Source organism: Mesoplodon bidens (genome assembly GCF_964165515.1).
Source record: "Mesoplodon bidens genome assembly, contig: HAP1_SCAFFOLD_126, whole genome shotgun sequence".
NCBI classification, from domain to species: domain Eukaryota; kingdom Metazoa; phylum Chordata; class Mammalia; order Artiodactyla; family Ziphiidae; genus Mesoplodon; species Mesoplodon bidens.
In genome coordinates, this window is record NW_027671928.1 from 1,474,497 (window position 1) to 1,491,644 (window position 17,148).

At 36.9% G+C, this 17,148-nt stretch overlaps 1 protein-coding gene across 1 annotated transcript in view; it reads left to right on the forward strand.

Annotated features, from left to right (window-relative positions):
• Window positions 1-7,092, forward strand: part of LOC308610807 (uncharacterized protein) — a gene marked incomplete at its 5' end in the record, with an annotated part of 186,759 nt that extends 179,667 nt beyond the window's left edge. Inside the window, 2 exons of the mRNA XM_081259812.1 lie at window positions 5,913-5,978; window positions 6,161-7,092. Coding sequence (XP_081115938.1) covers window positions 5,913-5,972 — 60 coding nt within the window. The 3' untranslated portion in view covers window positions 5,973-5,978; window positions 6,161-7,092. The remainder of the gene's footprint in view (window positions 1-5,912; window positions 5,979-6,160) is intronic.
• Between the last annotated feature and the right edge of the window lie 10,056 nt (window positions 7,093-17,148).

Below are 17,148 nucleotides of genomic sequence, written 5' to 3' on the forward strand. Positions count from 1 at the left end.
CCTAGACATTTCCTTGATTCTGTCTAAGAGGTGGGGAGCCACAAGGGAACAAGTACTTAAAGAGACTCTAAAAAGCCCTATCTTTTCTGCACCCCCTTCGCCACCACCAGCTCTCCAGTTTATCCACTGCTCTTCTCTCTCTTGCCACACCAGGAACACCAGCCTCTTAGTTTGTACTTTCAACACTCAACGTTCTCCCATCCAAAGGCCCTTGCATTTACGATTTCATCTTCTGGAAATGTTCTAGAAAAGTAATCCATACACATATAAATAGAATATGATACTAGAGGTTATGATAATAGATAGGATATGACTACCTTCAAGTCTCTGGTCAAATGTCACCACATCAGTGAGACCTTGATCATCCTATAAAAAACAGCTGTTGTGCATCCCCATGCAGGCGCACACATTAACCTACACATGCTCCCTTCCATCTCTGATATCGTTTTCTCCGTATGTTTGTTCCCGTCTGCCAAACAATATATCAATATTTTGGTATTGGTTTATTTTCGGTCTCTTCCCTAGGTAGAATGCAAATTCTGTGCAGGTAGAGTCGTGATTTTTTTCACTGCAGAACCTACAACAATCATTGGCACATAAGAGTCACTCAGTAAATATTTCTAGAGTGAAAAAAAGAAAGGTGATATATCCTGACCTTAGATTATCCACTGCAAATTTTGGTATCTTTTGCATTACTTGCTCAAATGATCTTATACTCCAGTCATACGTACCTATTGGCAGTTCTTTAGGACCACCATTGCTCTGTATGCCCTCGTGTCTTTTTAAAAATTTTATTTTATTTTTTAACATCTTTATTGGAGTATAATTGCTTTACAATGGTGTGTTAGTTTCTGCTTTATAACAAAGTGAATCAGCCATACATATACATATATCCCCATATCTCTTCCCTCCCACCCTCCTTATCCCACTCCTCTAGGTGGTCACAGGACATATATACACTCACTACCAAATGTGAAATAGATAGCTAGTGGGAAGCAGCCGCATAGCACAGGGAGATCAGCTCTGTGGTTTGTGCCCTCTTGCTTTTTAAATCTTGCTGTAGCCTCTGCCTAGGCTGTTCATTTCTGAAACTTTTTTGTTGTCTTTCACACTTCTACATTTCCTTCAAAACACAAATCAGGTGTCCTGTTCTTCAAAAATATTTCGTGATAAACTTGTTCTTTCTCTGTGTCCTCCTTCCCACCCTGGCACCCTGTCCTGGCACTTATGTACTCGTTATGTTATACTATTCTGTCCAGTTGAAACTCCTTCCAGCTTTACCAGAGACCACTTGAAAGCAGGGACTGCTTCTGACATCAAAAGCACAATGCGCCAATGCCTGGCATATGACAGCTACTCATAAATGATCAATAAATGAACAACAATCCACCTTATTCTTTTTCTTATCATAAGAAGCTACTCTTCCTTGCTTTAAACTTCTAAAATTGCCCTGAGGGATATAATAGTAATGAGTGTTCCTGAAAATCAAGAGAATGGGCACTGATGATAAGTAGCTTGAAGGTCAGCCAAGTGAAAAGTGGAATAGCTCTCAAACAAGGAAGAGGAGTGAGGCATTCAAGCTCCTTTAGGAGTAGCAAGTAGCAGTGATGCTGGTGTTCACACTGCCATGAAGAAAACCACTGCCACGTGAAGCTCCTAACACGAGTAAATATGTAGTATCTCTGAGGTATGTGATAGTATGTGAGAGTAGATCATGACAGAACTCTTCAGCAACCTTGTTTCTGGATTTTACCTCCTCCAGCATCACTTGGTGTATGCTGAGGTAATGCTCAAATTTTACTAGGTAATTAGTCTAGGAATTATTCCTCTAGGGTAGAAAGATGCGATCTTACTCCAGTCGTGTTGCTATAACAAAATACCACCAACCGGGTAGATGATAACAACAGCAATTACTGCTCACAGTTCTGGAGGCTGGGAAGTCCAAGACTGAGGTGCTAGCTTGTTTGCCTTCTGGTGAGGACCTTCTTTCCGGTTCATAAGCTGACACCACCTCCCTGTGTCCTCACCTGGTAGAAAGGGCAGGGGATCTCTCTGGAGCCTCTTATAAGGCATTAATTTCATTCATGATGGTTCCACTGTTACGACTCAAGCACTTCCCAAAGGTCCACCTACTAATACTATCACATTGGGCATTAGGGTTTCAACATAGGAATTCAATGTATAAAACATTGAGCCCATAGCAGATACTTGGGAGTCGAAGCTTGTTCTAAACTTTATAGCTGGGAAGACTCTGTGAAGCTAGTATGTGTGGCTGAGTCATGCATGTTTGAAGATGATAAAAGACCCATCCCAGCAGAAAAATCCTACACACAACTGAGAAACCACTGGGCATTGTGAATGAGTGTATGCCTTGGCAGAAAGATGTTACAGCTGTTCCTCCTCACATCTGTGAGTGAATTATGCATGATATTGCAAGAGGACTTTTTAAATATGAGCAATTTGGAGCAAAAATGACAGAAAAGAGAAGTGCAAAGAAACAAGGTGAGTGAGTATTGAAAGGCAGAAGTGGTATATCGGTAGGCCTGGAAATCAACTGTCAGTAATTTAAATTGATTAAATGTAGCATAGAAAATGTACAAGAAAAGGTTGAGGGGATCAAATTAACAGGCAAAAGAAACAGTTTTCTCAACAGTAACATTTTTGCTGTATCAAAGTGAAAGCAATCCGTAAGAGACTGAGAAAATGAGTATATTTTCTCATTCCTTTGTCATGTGACAAATAATTCCTTTGTCACATGACTAGATCTAAGGTGAAAATTAGAACTTTATCTCAATATAAGGAGGCAGTCATTCTTAGGAAATAACATTTAAATTGAACAAGTAAAAGGAGATCAGAGGCATGAACCAAGAGATAAGAACTTGTCTCACTTATTCGTAAACTATGGGGCCCAACTGTCGAACAATAATCAGTATCGAGGCTGCAGAGAACAAAGTTTTACTTGGGGTCTTGATAATTGCAATCCTGGAGACACAGATTCAGGTAAAACCCAGAGATGCTCTGTGGAAGAGAAGGAGTCAGGGACTTATAAAGATAAAAGGTACAAGGTTGTTAAAGCTGTCTGTCAGGGATTATGATTGACTGTGACGCAGGAAAGGAAATATTTGTCCTTAAGGGATTCTCTGTCACAAGTTATTTTAGGGTAAGAGTCCGGTAAGTATCTTGAGTTTCTGGAACGTGGACAGATGCTCTGGATGCCTGTGTCAAAGCAATAGGTAGTCAAAGTTCAGATTCCATCTCGGCTGAGATGTGCCTAAGTCACACTTCCTCAGTGGCTTCCTCAGAGGCTCCATGTGAGAGAGCTCTCCCTACCAGTAATGACTCCATTTCTATTTTCCTTTCACACAACTTACCTTCACTCCTCAGATGTGTTGGGAACTGATAAGCATATTCTCACCATAGTACTTGTTGTCGCTCACTTGCATTAAAGTGGACCATAGCCAACATGAATAACTGATTATTGAGTTTTGTTGTATTTTTCTCAAATTCAGAGTTATTTATTTTAAAGCATCAGTAAGCAAACTGTGGCCTAAAGGTGCAATCTATTCTTGAGCTAAGAACAGTTATTACATTTTGAAAAGGTTGTAAGAAAAGAAAAAGAAAAAAGAAAAAAAACAAAGAATATGTGTTACAGACCTATGTATCTCATAAAGACAAAAATATTTATTACCTGGAGGGCTTAAATTTAAGGGGATAAAGTTGATATTCACATTCATTATATATATATATATGAATATAATAAATATATTATGAATAACAACTGAATATAATAAACGTATATAATGAATGCGAAGGTTTATATATACACAGTTAAGTATAAGAGAACAATTTTGTCTTACACATTGTAGGATTTCACGCCCTAAAGGGTGGATTTCTCGATAAGAGAAAGAGAAGATATATATTTACCAGTTCATAGTTTATTGAGGACAAGAAGGAAGAGGATTGAGGCAAGTTCACTTCATTTTTGCAATGACAACATTACAGAGGAAAATGAAGTAAAAAATGTGAAACAGAAGCCTGATTGTGGAAGATGCATGAAGGGAATGAATAAGGCAATGAAAGGGGATAAACTACTTTGAGAGCTCTGATGCCAGGAGGAAAGTGGCAAGTAGTCATGTATGTCCCTGCAGGTATTTGTAGGTTGTCTTCCACTCTGAGATTTCTCTGCTGCTGACCCTCCCCTAAACAAGTGTCAGAGAGGATTGGAGCTCTGTCTTCACAGCGCTTGCTGACTTTTCAAGAGAAACATTGTACAGATAGACCCACAGACATACTGAAATAGATATCCACAGCTCTGCTGGATGTGTAGTATTTAGCTTCTTCAGTCTGTGTGTGAAACACTTCTAACCTGTTTCCCCTACTCCAGTGCCCACAGGGCCACCAGTTTTCAACCTGTTTTCTCTGTCCTGTTAAACACACCTCTTTTTCTAGCAGCTGAATAGGAGGGAGGACCCCCGTTTCAGTTGTTATCTTCCTCGAAACTGTTCATTCTAAACGAATTCTTACATTTCCCTTCAGAATCTATCTACCATCTCCCTCTATGTCCAAACTCCTCCTGATAGACAAATTTATTGAGCGCTTAAATGTATACCAATTACCGTTTGTCAGTGGCATTTAACCCTCACAAATATTATCCACATTACACAGTTAAATACTGAGACTTAGAGAAAGTTAGAAACTTGCCAAAAGTTGCAAACTTAACAAGTGACATGTCTAGGATTCAGGCACAAAAGATTTGAGCCCAGAGGCCATGCTCTTAACCATGAAGTTAAACCCTCTAGGAAGAAGTTAACACCTGTTCAAGGGAAATGGAGGGTCCATACTAGCTCCCTTATTTATACCAGCCGCCAGAGGGGAAAGTTTAACAGAAAAGTGCTCCCATTTAATTTTTCTATTTCTTTAACCACTGAATTAAACAATAACACATCCTCCTTAAATGTGATCTCTCTAAGAGATTCAAGCTTTCTGATTATTTCAGAAACTTCAGTGAATAGTTTATATCTTCATAATTTTTTTCTTTAATTTCAGAACTTTGTGAGAAGGATAATGCTATTTTCTTTTAAGAGATTAGATAATTTTGTAATTTTCTATGCTAAAAAGTATACTTACAGTATATATAATATTCGATGTATTTAACGTGTACTTTTGTTAAAGCATTGTAAAATAACAACTGAATTGTACTCAAATAAATACATCGTTTTCCTCAACATTGACTTAATGTGCACTATAGTTCATATTTTTTTCTGATTAGTTCAGAATTATCAAATTAGAGAATTATCATTTTGAGACTGGTTTTTACTAACTCTAACTTCCATGTTCCTAATGAATAAACTAAGCTTTATTTATCCTTAATATTTTCTGACCTCTTCACTTCAATTGAAATCTGGATTGTTTCAAATGATTCCCCTACCATCTCCACCACAAATTTACCTTTCTCTTTCTCTAGTATAAGAAGAGCCAGACTGCTTCTTACATTTATGCCACTTTCTGATTATTATTCTATGATCTCTGCATTCCCCTAATTTTAACTTACTGTTAGGAAGTAAAGTTGGCCCTCTCTCTATGCAAACCACTCCTGTATCCTCCAGAACCAGTGCCCACTTCTACTTTCCTGAACGAGGTCAACTACAGTTCACCAAGCTTACCATTTTTAAATTTTAATTAATTAAGTAAAATAAATTAATTTTATTGAAGTATAGTTGATTTACAGTGTGTTCGTTTTAGGTGTACAGCAAAGTGATTCAGTTATACATATACATATATCTATTCTTTTTCAGATTCTTTGCTCATATAGGTTCTCATAGACCAAGCTTACCAATTTTATAGTTTCATTGCCTGCCTGCATCTATGCCATGACCTCATTTCTCATTCACGTCTCAAAATTAAACTTTCAGAACTCTACTGCAACAGTGATCAGTGGTCTAATGAACTTGTATAAGATGACCAGAAGTTGAAGTGTTGTAAGCATGACTCATATAAAAGTCCAACTGCTGTCTGTTCTGCAAGTGAATATATGTTTAATACTAAAAGTTTCACCATGGTAGTGTGAGTCTTTCCAAAATGTATTACATTCCTATTATATGCCAAGCACTGACTTACTCTTTGATTTCATTTTTCCCCCAATTTTGTTTTCCAAACACAGAATGACAACTTGGTGAAAAAAACCCTGCGGCATATACCAAATACCAAGATGTGCATCCTCTGCCCATCCTCATTTCTGTATTCCCACTCATCCCATCGTAATTAGATTCTGCCACTTTTCTCCTGAGCCCTATAATAGTCTCATGTCTACTCACTTCCCATCTCTTCCCCGTCTTTTAATCTCAAATGCAGTTCATACATACAGAACGTCACCTGAATGATGTTCATAACTGATGGCTGCTTGCTTTCTTAAGAATGCTTAAAAGATGCAGTGTTGGAAGAGAAAGCTGTCACCACCTGCTGACTTGTGCCCAAAGTCTCCGAGGCTGAAACTTCTGCTTTCATAAATGGGGAGGCCCAGCACAGAAGTGAAATGAAGAAGTGCCATAAAAGAGCTTATGAGCCTTTTAAAGACTTCCCAGGAGATATACACACACACATACATGTACACAAGATGTTCAGTGTGATTTCAGAGAAATTCTCAGAGACCTCATATGTCTCGAACACTGGGTAAGACCTCTGCTTCCAGACGTTCTAAAATTTACTCTTGAATAATGCAACCCAGAGAGCGGTGTACTTGGACCAAATTACTTATATCCCTTATAGTATTATTTCTGGCAAATTACCCCATCTGCTTTTGGCTTGCATAACAGACAATTGCAAGAATTTCTTTTCTATCTATTGGTAGAGGTCCTCTTCCATCACATCCTTTATACAAAGACTATATAAATGCACATAATGTCTTACATATTATTTCATAGGTTTAAGAGATACTTGGTGTCCAATGTAGAATAACATGGACTATGGGCTAACAATGTTCTCTAAAGAATAAAGTAGTTCTTTGTAAACTAGACTGTTTATATATTTCATACACACTCTGTTTCCCAGTTATTCTCTCTTATCACTTAATAAATTCTTTTGATGTCTTTTCTATATCATTTGTACTAAAGTGAAACAAAGTGAGATGTTTTTGATTGCTCCATACCTGGACAAAAGTGTTAGAATGGAAGCCTAGAGGCTACTATGGTGGTAGCAGTCATAATGAAAATGAGAGAACCCCTAAATGGATGTGGTTTTCCTGCTTCAATTACCTGGAGATTGTTTTCCAGTGCTGACACCAGGATGTTCTGAATTTTGCTTTAGTGAAAGGAATTGGTGTTTCCTCTACAGTTTTAATTATAATTTTGTTTCCTCTAAAATTGCTATGTAATTTCATTGACCATTGAGTTAATACAAAGTGAACTCCTTGGCCTGGCCCTCCAGGCACTCCAACTGTTCTAACCTATCCCTGCTGCTCCATCACCTCCCCTTCTCCTACACATGGGCCTGTGCTGCCATCAAACTGCACAAACCTCTCTTCTCTCAAGTGCTGGGGAGTTTTCTAATCTCTGTGTCACTTTTCATTCTGCTGATTATGTCAGGAATTGGATTTTCTTAGATGTGATGCATATTAAATCTACTTTACATGTATAACATGTTTATATAGTTAATAAATTTGACAAAAAATTATTAAATGATACCTAATGATGACTACGTTACAAAATCATATATATATATGCCTTTTCATATATATTCATGTCTTTCAACACTAACCTCACCCTCTACATTCTCATAATACTTAAAATATGCTTGCCTTATGTTTTCCAGGCCATTGCATGTGGTGCTCTCTTTGCCTGGAGTTCTCTCCTTCCTCCATTCTTCTACTTGCCACCACTTCCCCATGTAATGACCTGATTTGGAGAAGACTTGTTTCTGCCCCTCTTATGGGTTCCCTTAGTACCCTATTCTAAGTTCTATTAATTCAGACTGCATTGTAACTCCCTGTTCATTGTCTTCATCATTGTGTCCCCAGTGCGTATACAGCACCTAAGGTTTGGAAAGTACTCAAATAAATGAAAGTTGGTGACATTGAAATACATGTATAACTGGTTTAGAAGAGTTAAATGATCATTGTTATTGAAAGTCATAAAGATACTTACGCCTTTGACCCAGTAATCCAGGAGTCAAAAATTCACATGCTTTCAGGGTCAAGCAAGTAATCTAAATGTGCCATGTTGGCCTGGGGGGGAAGGCAATGGGGATACAGGTTACTGTACTTGCCTCACCTAAACACATTCAAATTTACACTTTTATAAATACTGTCGATACAAGCCAAAGAACCATCACCCCTGTCTCATTCAAAGAAACAATTCTGTAGAGGAAAAAAATATTCATAATAATGTTATTTGTGAATCTATCTGTAATAAGGAAAAAATGAAGCCAGATGGCTAGTAATAGGAATCTGATTAAATTAAATATAGATTGTATCCATTAAATATCATGTATTCTTTAACATTAAAATAATCCCCCAATTGTAATATATGAAAAATGCTTTAGTTATTGGAAATAGTGAAGGAATAACAAAAAACCCTGTGTTTGCTGTAATTGCAACCATGTAAAAATGTACATCCTTGTTTAAAAAAAAGGATTAATCAAAATGAAGGTAACTATGTTAGGGTGCTCAAAATAGAAATGATTTTTGTAAAGTGCAGCATTTAATAATGCCGTCATTTTTCCAATCCCAGTCTCTGGAGAAAACTTTGGCAATATCTCTTGGAGACTTAGAAGATGATACCTAGCAAGCAGAACCAGGTTACTTTGGGTAAAAGCTGAAGAATATGAATTGTGGGCTGAGCTACAAATAACATTGTCATAGCAACCTCCAAAGATTTCATAGAAAAGGCATGACTTGGATTTCTCTTTTTTTTTTTTTTTTTTTTAAGGAAAATGACTAACAAGATCCCTTTTGAAACAGTTCTGATACAGTGAGGGATAAGATACAATAAGTTTGATAAAGAGTTTTGTTGAGAACTTGGGATAAACTGGCATAACCTTGAGATCAGAAGTGAGACTCCCTAGTGTAGCCTTAGCACATTATTTTGTGTGTGTGTATTGATTAGTTTTCAGTGACGTAACACTTATGTGATGCCAATCTGCCTTCCATGCAGATAATATTTATTTAATAATAAAATATTAATAATATAATAATAATTCTATAATGATAATAATGGTTATTATAAGTAAAAAAGTTCAATTCTCCTTGTTAAGAGACATTTCATATATTTCTCTGATTCTTTATAAAGGCTTGATTATCTGTTCTCAGGGTTCTTCTGTGATACTATATATAACCTCCTGGAAACAGGACTGTGGAAATACTGATAGTATCAACGGAAATCATTGTAACTTCTTCCTTGGAAAGGGCGTATTCCATCAGTCTCATTGCCTCATTTGTTAAGCTGAATCGCCATCCTCAGTGAGAGATCATTTCAGTGTCCAAACTTCCTGCAAGGATTTATGTATTAACCCCATTCTGTTTGAGTTTAGACCAGGAGTGTCCCTTAGGTTATTTTAGGAACCCAGGTTTCCTGTAGTTTGCAAAAGCTGGCCCAGCCCACTGGCAGAAAATCTGCTTCTGATAGCATAGTCCTGTGGTAACAACTTTGGTATCTTGCACAGATAAGCAGCCTTGATATAGGTCCATGTGGTTAAGGAGGAAGACATTGTCAGTAATTACTTTTACGGGGGAAATTCTAGTTAGCAATTTTTTTCCAGTTCGAGGTAAACATGTAAGTCTGGGCTTATCATAAATAGCAATATATCCAAAGTATCATTCTCAGACTACACACAAATTTTTGACTCTAGCTTTCTGTGTAACGTTAGAGAAACAAACAAACAGAAAAGCATAGTCAGATCACCTGTTACCTCAAAATAAGGAGCTGGGTGGCAGCATCGGGAAGCATAATGAGCGAAGCCAGAATTCACAAGCAGCAGGGCGGAGGGAGAAACCCCTGCAGTTCCGGCCTGAGCATTGAAACTGGCACCGGATTGCCCTGACAAGTACTACCTGTTCGCTCAGTTCTTGAAACAATCAAATATGTACTGTAAATATCATGGTTCTGCTAACACCTTTTGTGTGTTTTCTGAAGCCACTGGTAGAGCTAACCTTTCTAACCATCTGCTGAGGACAGAAGTCACGTTATAAGTCAAGTGGAACTTTGAGTTCTATTTCCATTTCTAAACATTTGACCACAAAATTAAACCTCAGATTCTTAAAGAAGAATTCAGTCTTCTGGGTAAGTGGGATCTGTCCACTCGTTCATTCAACAGTTACTGAGCTGCTGCTTCATGTAGAATGTACAAGTGGGTTAAAAGATGTTTGAGGAGATTACTGTCTCGTTAGCCATCCAACTAATCATCACTCATGCTGAAGTTTTGAATCAGAAAAAAAAAAAGTCGAACCAATATTTGTTAAATTTTGCACACAAATAGCCCTAGGGAGCACAGAAGGGAAGAGTTTTTCCATTGAAAAAATGTATGACTTTTCTGAATAAATTAATATGTATCTTAATCATGTATGTTTCAAATGAGGAAAAGATTAACTTAATAGAATCATTCTGTAAAACCACTACTGCTTTGAACCCTATGAAAACTTGTTGCTAATTTGAGGCTTTCAAATTTAAAGTCATAAGATAAGTTGAGCAATCAATAACCTTGAAATTTAGGAAAGTGACTGACATGGACTAGCCAGAACGTTTTTTGCAGTAATTTGATATATAACTCTGCCCTAATCACTCTTAAAAATCAGCTAGACAGTAAAAAGTTCTCTACCTTCAAACCTCTTGATGAAGTATTGCAGATTAATCTGAATGGGTTTAAAATTTGATGAAAGGATGGAGAGCATCTAAATTTAGTTTTTCTGGATAGCCACGTGCAAAAGAATGAGACTAGACCACTATCTTATACCATACATAGATATCAACTCAAAATGGATTAGGGACTCCAATGTAAGATCTGAAACAATAAAACTCCTAGAAGAAAACATAGGCAGTATTCGCTTTGACTTTGGTTTTAGCAATATCTTTCTGCATATGCCTCCTCAGGCAAGGAGACAAAAGCATAACTAAACAAATGGGACTATTATCAAACTAAAAAGCTTCTGTACAACAAAGGAAACATCAACAAAATGAAAACCTACCAAATGGGAGAAGATATTTGCAAATCATGTATCTAATATCCAAAATAGATAAAGAATTCATGCAACTCAACAACAAAAAAGCTAACAATCCAATTAAAAAATGAGCAGAGAAACTGAATAGATATTATTCCAAAGAAGGTATATAGATGGCCAACAAGCATGTGAAAAATGTTCAACATCACTAATTATCAGGGAAATGTAAATCAAAACCACAGGGAGATGTCACTTCACACCCATTAGAATGGCTATTATCAAAAACACAAGAAATAAGTGCTGGAGAGGAAGTGAAGAAAAGGGAACCCTTGTGCACTTTTGGTGGGAATGTAAATTAGTGCAGCCACTATGGTAAATCACATGGGGATTCCTCAAAAAATTAAGAATAGAACTATCATGTGATGTAGCTATTCCACTTGTGGGTGTTTATCCAAGGAATACAAAAACATTAATCTGAAAAGATATATGCACCCCTGTGTTCATCACAGCATTATTTAGAATAGACAAGATATGGAGACAACCTAAGTGTCCACTGATGGATGAATGGATAAAGAAGATACACACACACTTACAATGGAATAATAGCCCTAAAAAGATGAAATCTTGGCATTTGGGACAACATGGATGGACCTTGTGGGTATTATGTTAAGTGAAATAAACCAGATGGAGAAAGACCAATACCATATGATTTAACTCATATGTGGCATATAAAAACAAGCAAAACAAAATGAATGAAGAAACCAAACTGAAACAAGTAGATACAGAGAACAGAGTAGTGGTTAGCAGAGGAGAAGGGGGTGGAGGGAGGGCAAGATGGGTAAAGGGGGTCAACAATATGATGACAGTTGACAACCTTTTGGTGGTGAGCACACTGTAGTTTATATAAATGTCAAAATATAATATTATACACATGAACCTTATGTGTTATAAACCTATGAAAATATAAATAAATAAAAATTTAATAAATAAATTTACTTTCATTAACTTATGAAACAGCAACATACTTTGCCCAGTTTACTTAGCTTCAGAATTTTCATTTGTACAGTTTGAACCAGAAGAAGTACCTTTATTGGTTTATTTTTTTTTTCTAAAATTCTAAGACTAAATTGTTATTACAATGTCTTCAAAAAATTATTAATAGAATGCTTTCATAATTATCTCACGTAAATATTTAGGTAAATAGCTATGTAATAGCTGAATTTTCTCAAACTGTTAAAATATTATTTCTAAAGGTATATTTCAGGTTAAGAAGGATTAAGCTGCAGAGATATAACGTTTAATGATATTTCTCAAGTGATAAGAACTTACGATCAGAAGCAGGTAATATATTAGTACCCTCATTATGAAGTTCAGATTCTCCAGCAGAAAATGCTCAGGGCATATGTGAGTGATGATAATTTTTTTTCTATGCCTATATTCCTATAGCATTTCTTATCATGATGTCATTGTGTAACTGCATTTAAAGTGGGCTCTTAGGGACTTCCCTGGTGGCGCAGTGGTTAAGAATCCGCCTGTCAATGCAGGGGACACAGGTTCGAGCCCTGGTCCGGGAGGATCCCACATGCCGTGGAGCAACTAAGCCCATGCGCCACAACTACTGATGCCCACGTGCCTAGAGCCCGTGCTCTGCAACAAGAGAAGGCACCGCAATGAGAAGCCCACGCACCGCAACGAAGAGTAGCCCCCACTCCCCGCAACTAGAGAAAGTCCACGTGCAGCAACGAAGATCCAACACAGCCAAAAATAAATAAATTTAAAAAAAGGATGATTCTTTAATAAATCAATCAATCAATAAATAAAGTGTGCTCTTAAGCATGTGCCAATTAAAGAAACTCAACATAAAGACCCAAAGACCCCATCTGAGTTTGCTAAGTGATGCAGTGTTAATAAAACTGTGGCTCGGGGCTTCCCTGGTGGCGCAGTGGTTGAGAGTCCGCCTGCCGATGCAGGGGACACGGGTTCGTGCCCTGGTCCAAGAAGATCCCACATGCCGTGGAGCGGCTGGGCCCATGAGCCATGGCCGCTGAGCCTGCACGTCCAGAGCCTGTGCTCCACAATGGGAAGGGCCACAACAGTGAGAGGCCCGCGTACCGCAAAAAAAAAAAAAAAAAAACTGGCTCATTGGAATCTAGTGTGTTACAGGATTTTTTGCACACTTAGCTCTTCAACTGATTTGGTTTGGATTCTAGTCAAATTACTTGGTACCTTGGTTAAGTGGGCTTGTGAAAAATACCTGATGTATACAACCAGTTCCTATGGAGCTAATAGCTATGTGTTTGCTAAGTATTTTGTGAGAAGAAAAGATCAGAGAGCAAAGAAAGCTGGATTTCCTTAAAAGCACTGAACTAACTGTAACATGTATGTAAAGACTGGGTAATTATTGGGCAGAAAGAGGCCTGCCAGTAAAAGCCAACTATATGCAGCTCCCTTCTTTTGCTGAAAATCTGTCCTAGTTTCATGTTAAATTATATATTAAAAGAATACTACATTTTTCTATAATGATGTTTTTATAATATAGAGGGTATGTTTCTGACCAAAGACTCTACATCCACAATATATGATAAAAGCAAAGGTATAATGATAAAATATCATACTCAACTCATTTAAGTAGTAAAGTATATTCTAAACCTCATAATGGACAAATATAGTCACTGTGAGGTGGTTCTATAAGTCTCTAATATATTTTAAAAAGGTATATATCATATTCAAACGAATTTCTACTATATCTTAAATTATAACTATATAAAATGAACACATTAACTTTAATGACCACTTATTTACACTAATATAAGTCTGTTCCCCAACAAGAAAGATGTACATATGTATATGGGTGTTTGTATGAGTTAGGTAACTGGCATCTTTTAAAAAAACTGTTCAAGAAAGTTTGAAGTAATGAATTTTCATGTAGCATGAGGAGGTAATCAAAATCATTCTCCCATATTTCCTTAATTCTAAGGTACCATATGTTGTATATGTCCTTAAGTTAGGGAAACTTTTTGGAAATAAAAAGCAAGTACACCAAATGTGCACATTAGAAGGAAAATTCTGGTTTTATAAATTTTAAAATGAAAAAAGAAAATGGAATACATATTTTTATTTACCTTAGAATTAAATTTGAATTTAAGCTTAATTTCTACAGTAACCTTTAGAAATTTTTATTATACAGTCTTTCTTGATGATAATTTGTAATTTGCTATGATTGATTTAGAATTTACAAATTTCTATCCATTTTTAGAATTCAAAATTTTGGCTAAAACCATCAATTATTTGAAATCCTCTCTCAATCTAGACAGTGCCTGAGGCCAGTACCTGAGCTGATCCTCTAGAGAGCTTCATGGAGAGTATAATAAGGGGAGCCCTTGTTGAGTAATTTATACTTGATTAACATCATCACGAATTGCTCCCAACTTTATTCATGATTCTGAACACTTGAGATAATTGAAATACCAAAAGAATGAGTATAAAGCTATTAGGACGAGTGGATACTTGAGCCTGCTCAGAGTCTCTTTGAGGCAGAGGCTCATTTTGTGCATAGGTGTAAAGAAATATATTTTTGGAAAAATAATTCTAGTTCCAGTTAGAAGATGGTGAACTCAGAGATTTCATTTATCACTGCTCCAACTGTTCAGAGCCATTGAAAACATTTCCCCCTAGACATTGACATGATGGACTTATTTTAATCAGCAATTACAAAAGTTGACCAAGTGCCAGGCATCAGTGAGTAGATTATTGGGCAAAAATCCGTTTTTTCCCCTTGTACACAACCTGGATGCATCCTGTCCAAGGACAGACTTAAACAGGCAAGGGAATGTTTATTGAAAACTATTGCAGTTGGAGAGAGAGATTGGACTAAACTCTGCTGAAACAAAAGGTGGGACAGTTTATCAATTCTGGAGTGAGCTAGTGGACTGGTACTGGAGGACATTAGGAGGAGACTGGTTAATGTGATTAGGCCATCTGTGTTTGCTAATCAGCACTTATTGAAGTTAGACTCTTGCCCTCCCACAGAGAATGCGGTGCTATCTTTCTTGATGATTACATTTCGAAAAATGGCTCCCATGTCCTTGAGAAAGACATTCCTGGGTTGTAAATCTGGCAAGATTACTAGAAGAAGATTTACGTGTCAAAGGGGTGAAAAAAGAATTTGCATGTTTTTTAGCGTGTTCTAAATAAGGGGAGGTCAAGGGCCTATAAGTCAGGAAGAAACCTGTCTAAAGTTTTATTAAGCTGAAAGGAATGTTAAGGCTGTCTTGGTCAATCTAAACCTTGAACACAGGTACAGATGTTTGCCAACTCTAGAGAAAAGCCTACAAGTACGACCAGCTCCTTTACCTTTAATTTCCCATCCTCCCTAATCTGATTTAGGTATTTCACTTGTGTTGTCACAGGCTTACCAATATCACAGAATTTATCGGGTCAAATTGCAATTTTTTGTCTGTTTACTACTCTTGACACTAGACTGTAAGGTACCTGAGAACAGGGATCCTGTTTACATTTGTAACCATAGGACCTACTGTAATTCCCCTTACCTCAATTAATGCCTGCTAAAATAAACTGAATTCTATAAAATTAACAGAAAAGTAGCTGAGATAGGAAATAAGAATGTGGGAATTACAAAAAAATTAAGAGCCTTTAGTTTAGTAAAATGAAGATGGTAAGGGAATATGATCAGAAGCCATATATTCCTAGAAGGTATAAAATTTTCTAGTAAATCCTAGAAAACTAGAAGTTGGCCACGCCCAGTGGAGATAGGAAAGAGGGCTCACATTTAATGTACACTATATGGTAGACACTATGTTAGCATATCAAATTGAATCGTTTATCTGTGAAGAAAGCACTGCAAACCCTATTTTATAAGTAAGAAAACTGATTCCTGGAGTGGCCATATACCACCTACAGAACAGTGAACCAAGATTTAAACACTCACCTTTATGGCCCCAAGTCATAAAGCTATTAAACTTGGCTGCCTTAAACATAAATTATAATAGTTTAAGTTTAGGAGAGAAAAATGATCAATACTTCTAACTTTGCATATGAGATGATATCCCTAGGAAGGGATCACCCTCAAAATATAAATAGAATCAATAAGTATCAGATGTATCTTTAAATACTAGAGACAAGCAAGGGTGTAAAGAAAACTGGTGATGTTTGGAGGTACCTTCCAAAACTTTTGAAGGTGGTGTCACCACAAGGAGACTCTGTCTCTTGGTAGCACCATCAGCTCTGCTTCTGGATTGGATGGATATTGAGATGATGTTAGAAGTGCTCTTCTCTTAGAGTTAGGACATTCTCTGATTCTTTAGTAATGAAATACCTTTGATTCTTTGCTTTATCACCAAAAAAGATTGTTTAAAGGAACAACCTTTTTGTTTTTCCAGATACACACTGGGAATGCTATTTACCAACTCTCACTACATGCTAGAGATATGATGGTAGTCCCCTTATATATCCCAGTATACCGTACAGAAAATATTAAGGCTACTGGCATCAGTCCCGTATGGTTAAATAAGCTATTTAAAGGAGGTTATTCCTGAACTGGAGAGGGATGTCTGGGACAAGAGCAAGCAGGATGGAGAGGATTTAATCAACAATTTAGTTTTATCTGGAAGCCTGATAAAATTCAAATACCCATGTCTCGCTTACATGGGACTTATTTTTCAACATAATATGGCTTGACAATTTTTCTTAAGAATTTGGGATGAGAAGGAAAAACATAATAATTTAATCTAGTCAATAAAAGGAATATTGAGGTTCCTCTTATTTCTTTGAAATCCTTTGCTAAATTTCTTGACTTGTCATCTGACTGACTTTTACCCTTTTCTAGAAAAAAAGCATACCGGGAGGAAGTAAGACCTAGTGCTTTTTAGTGTACTCTTGGCATTCTTCCAACTCTTCTGGAAAACATCATTCTATCACTTATATTCCTGTAGAACTGTAAGTTGAAATGAAGAACCCTCTTACCCAGCCTCTTACACAAAAGT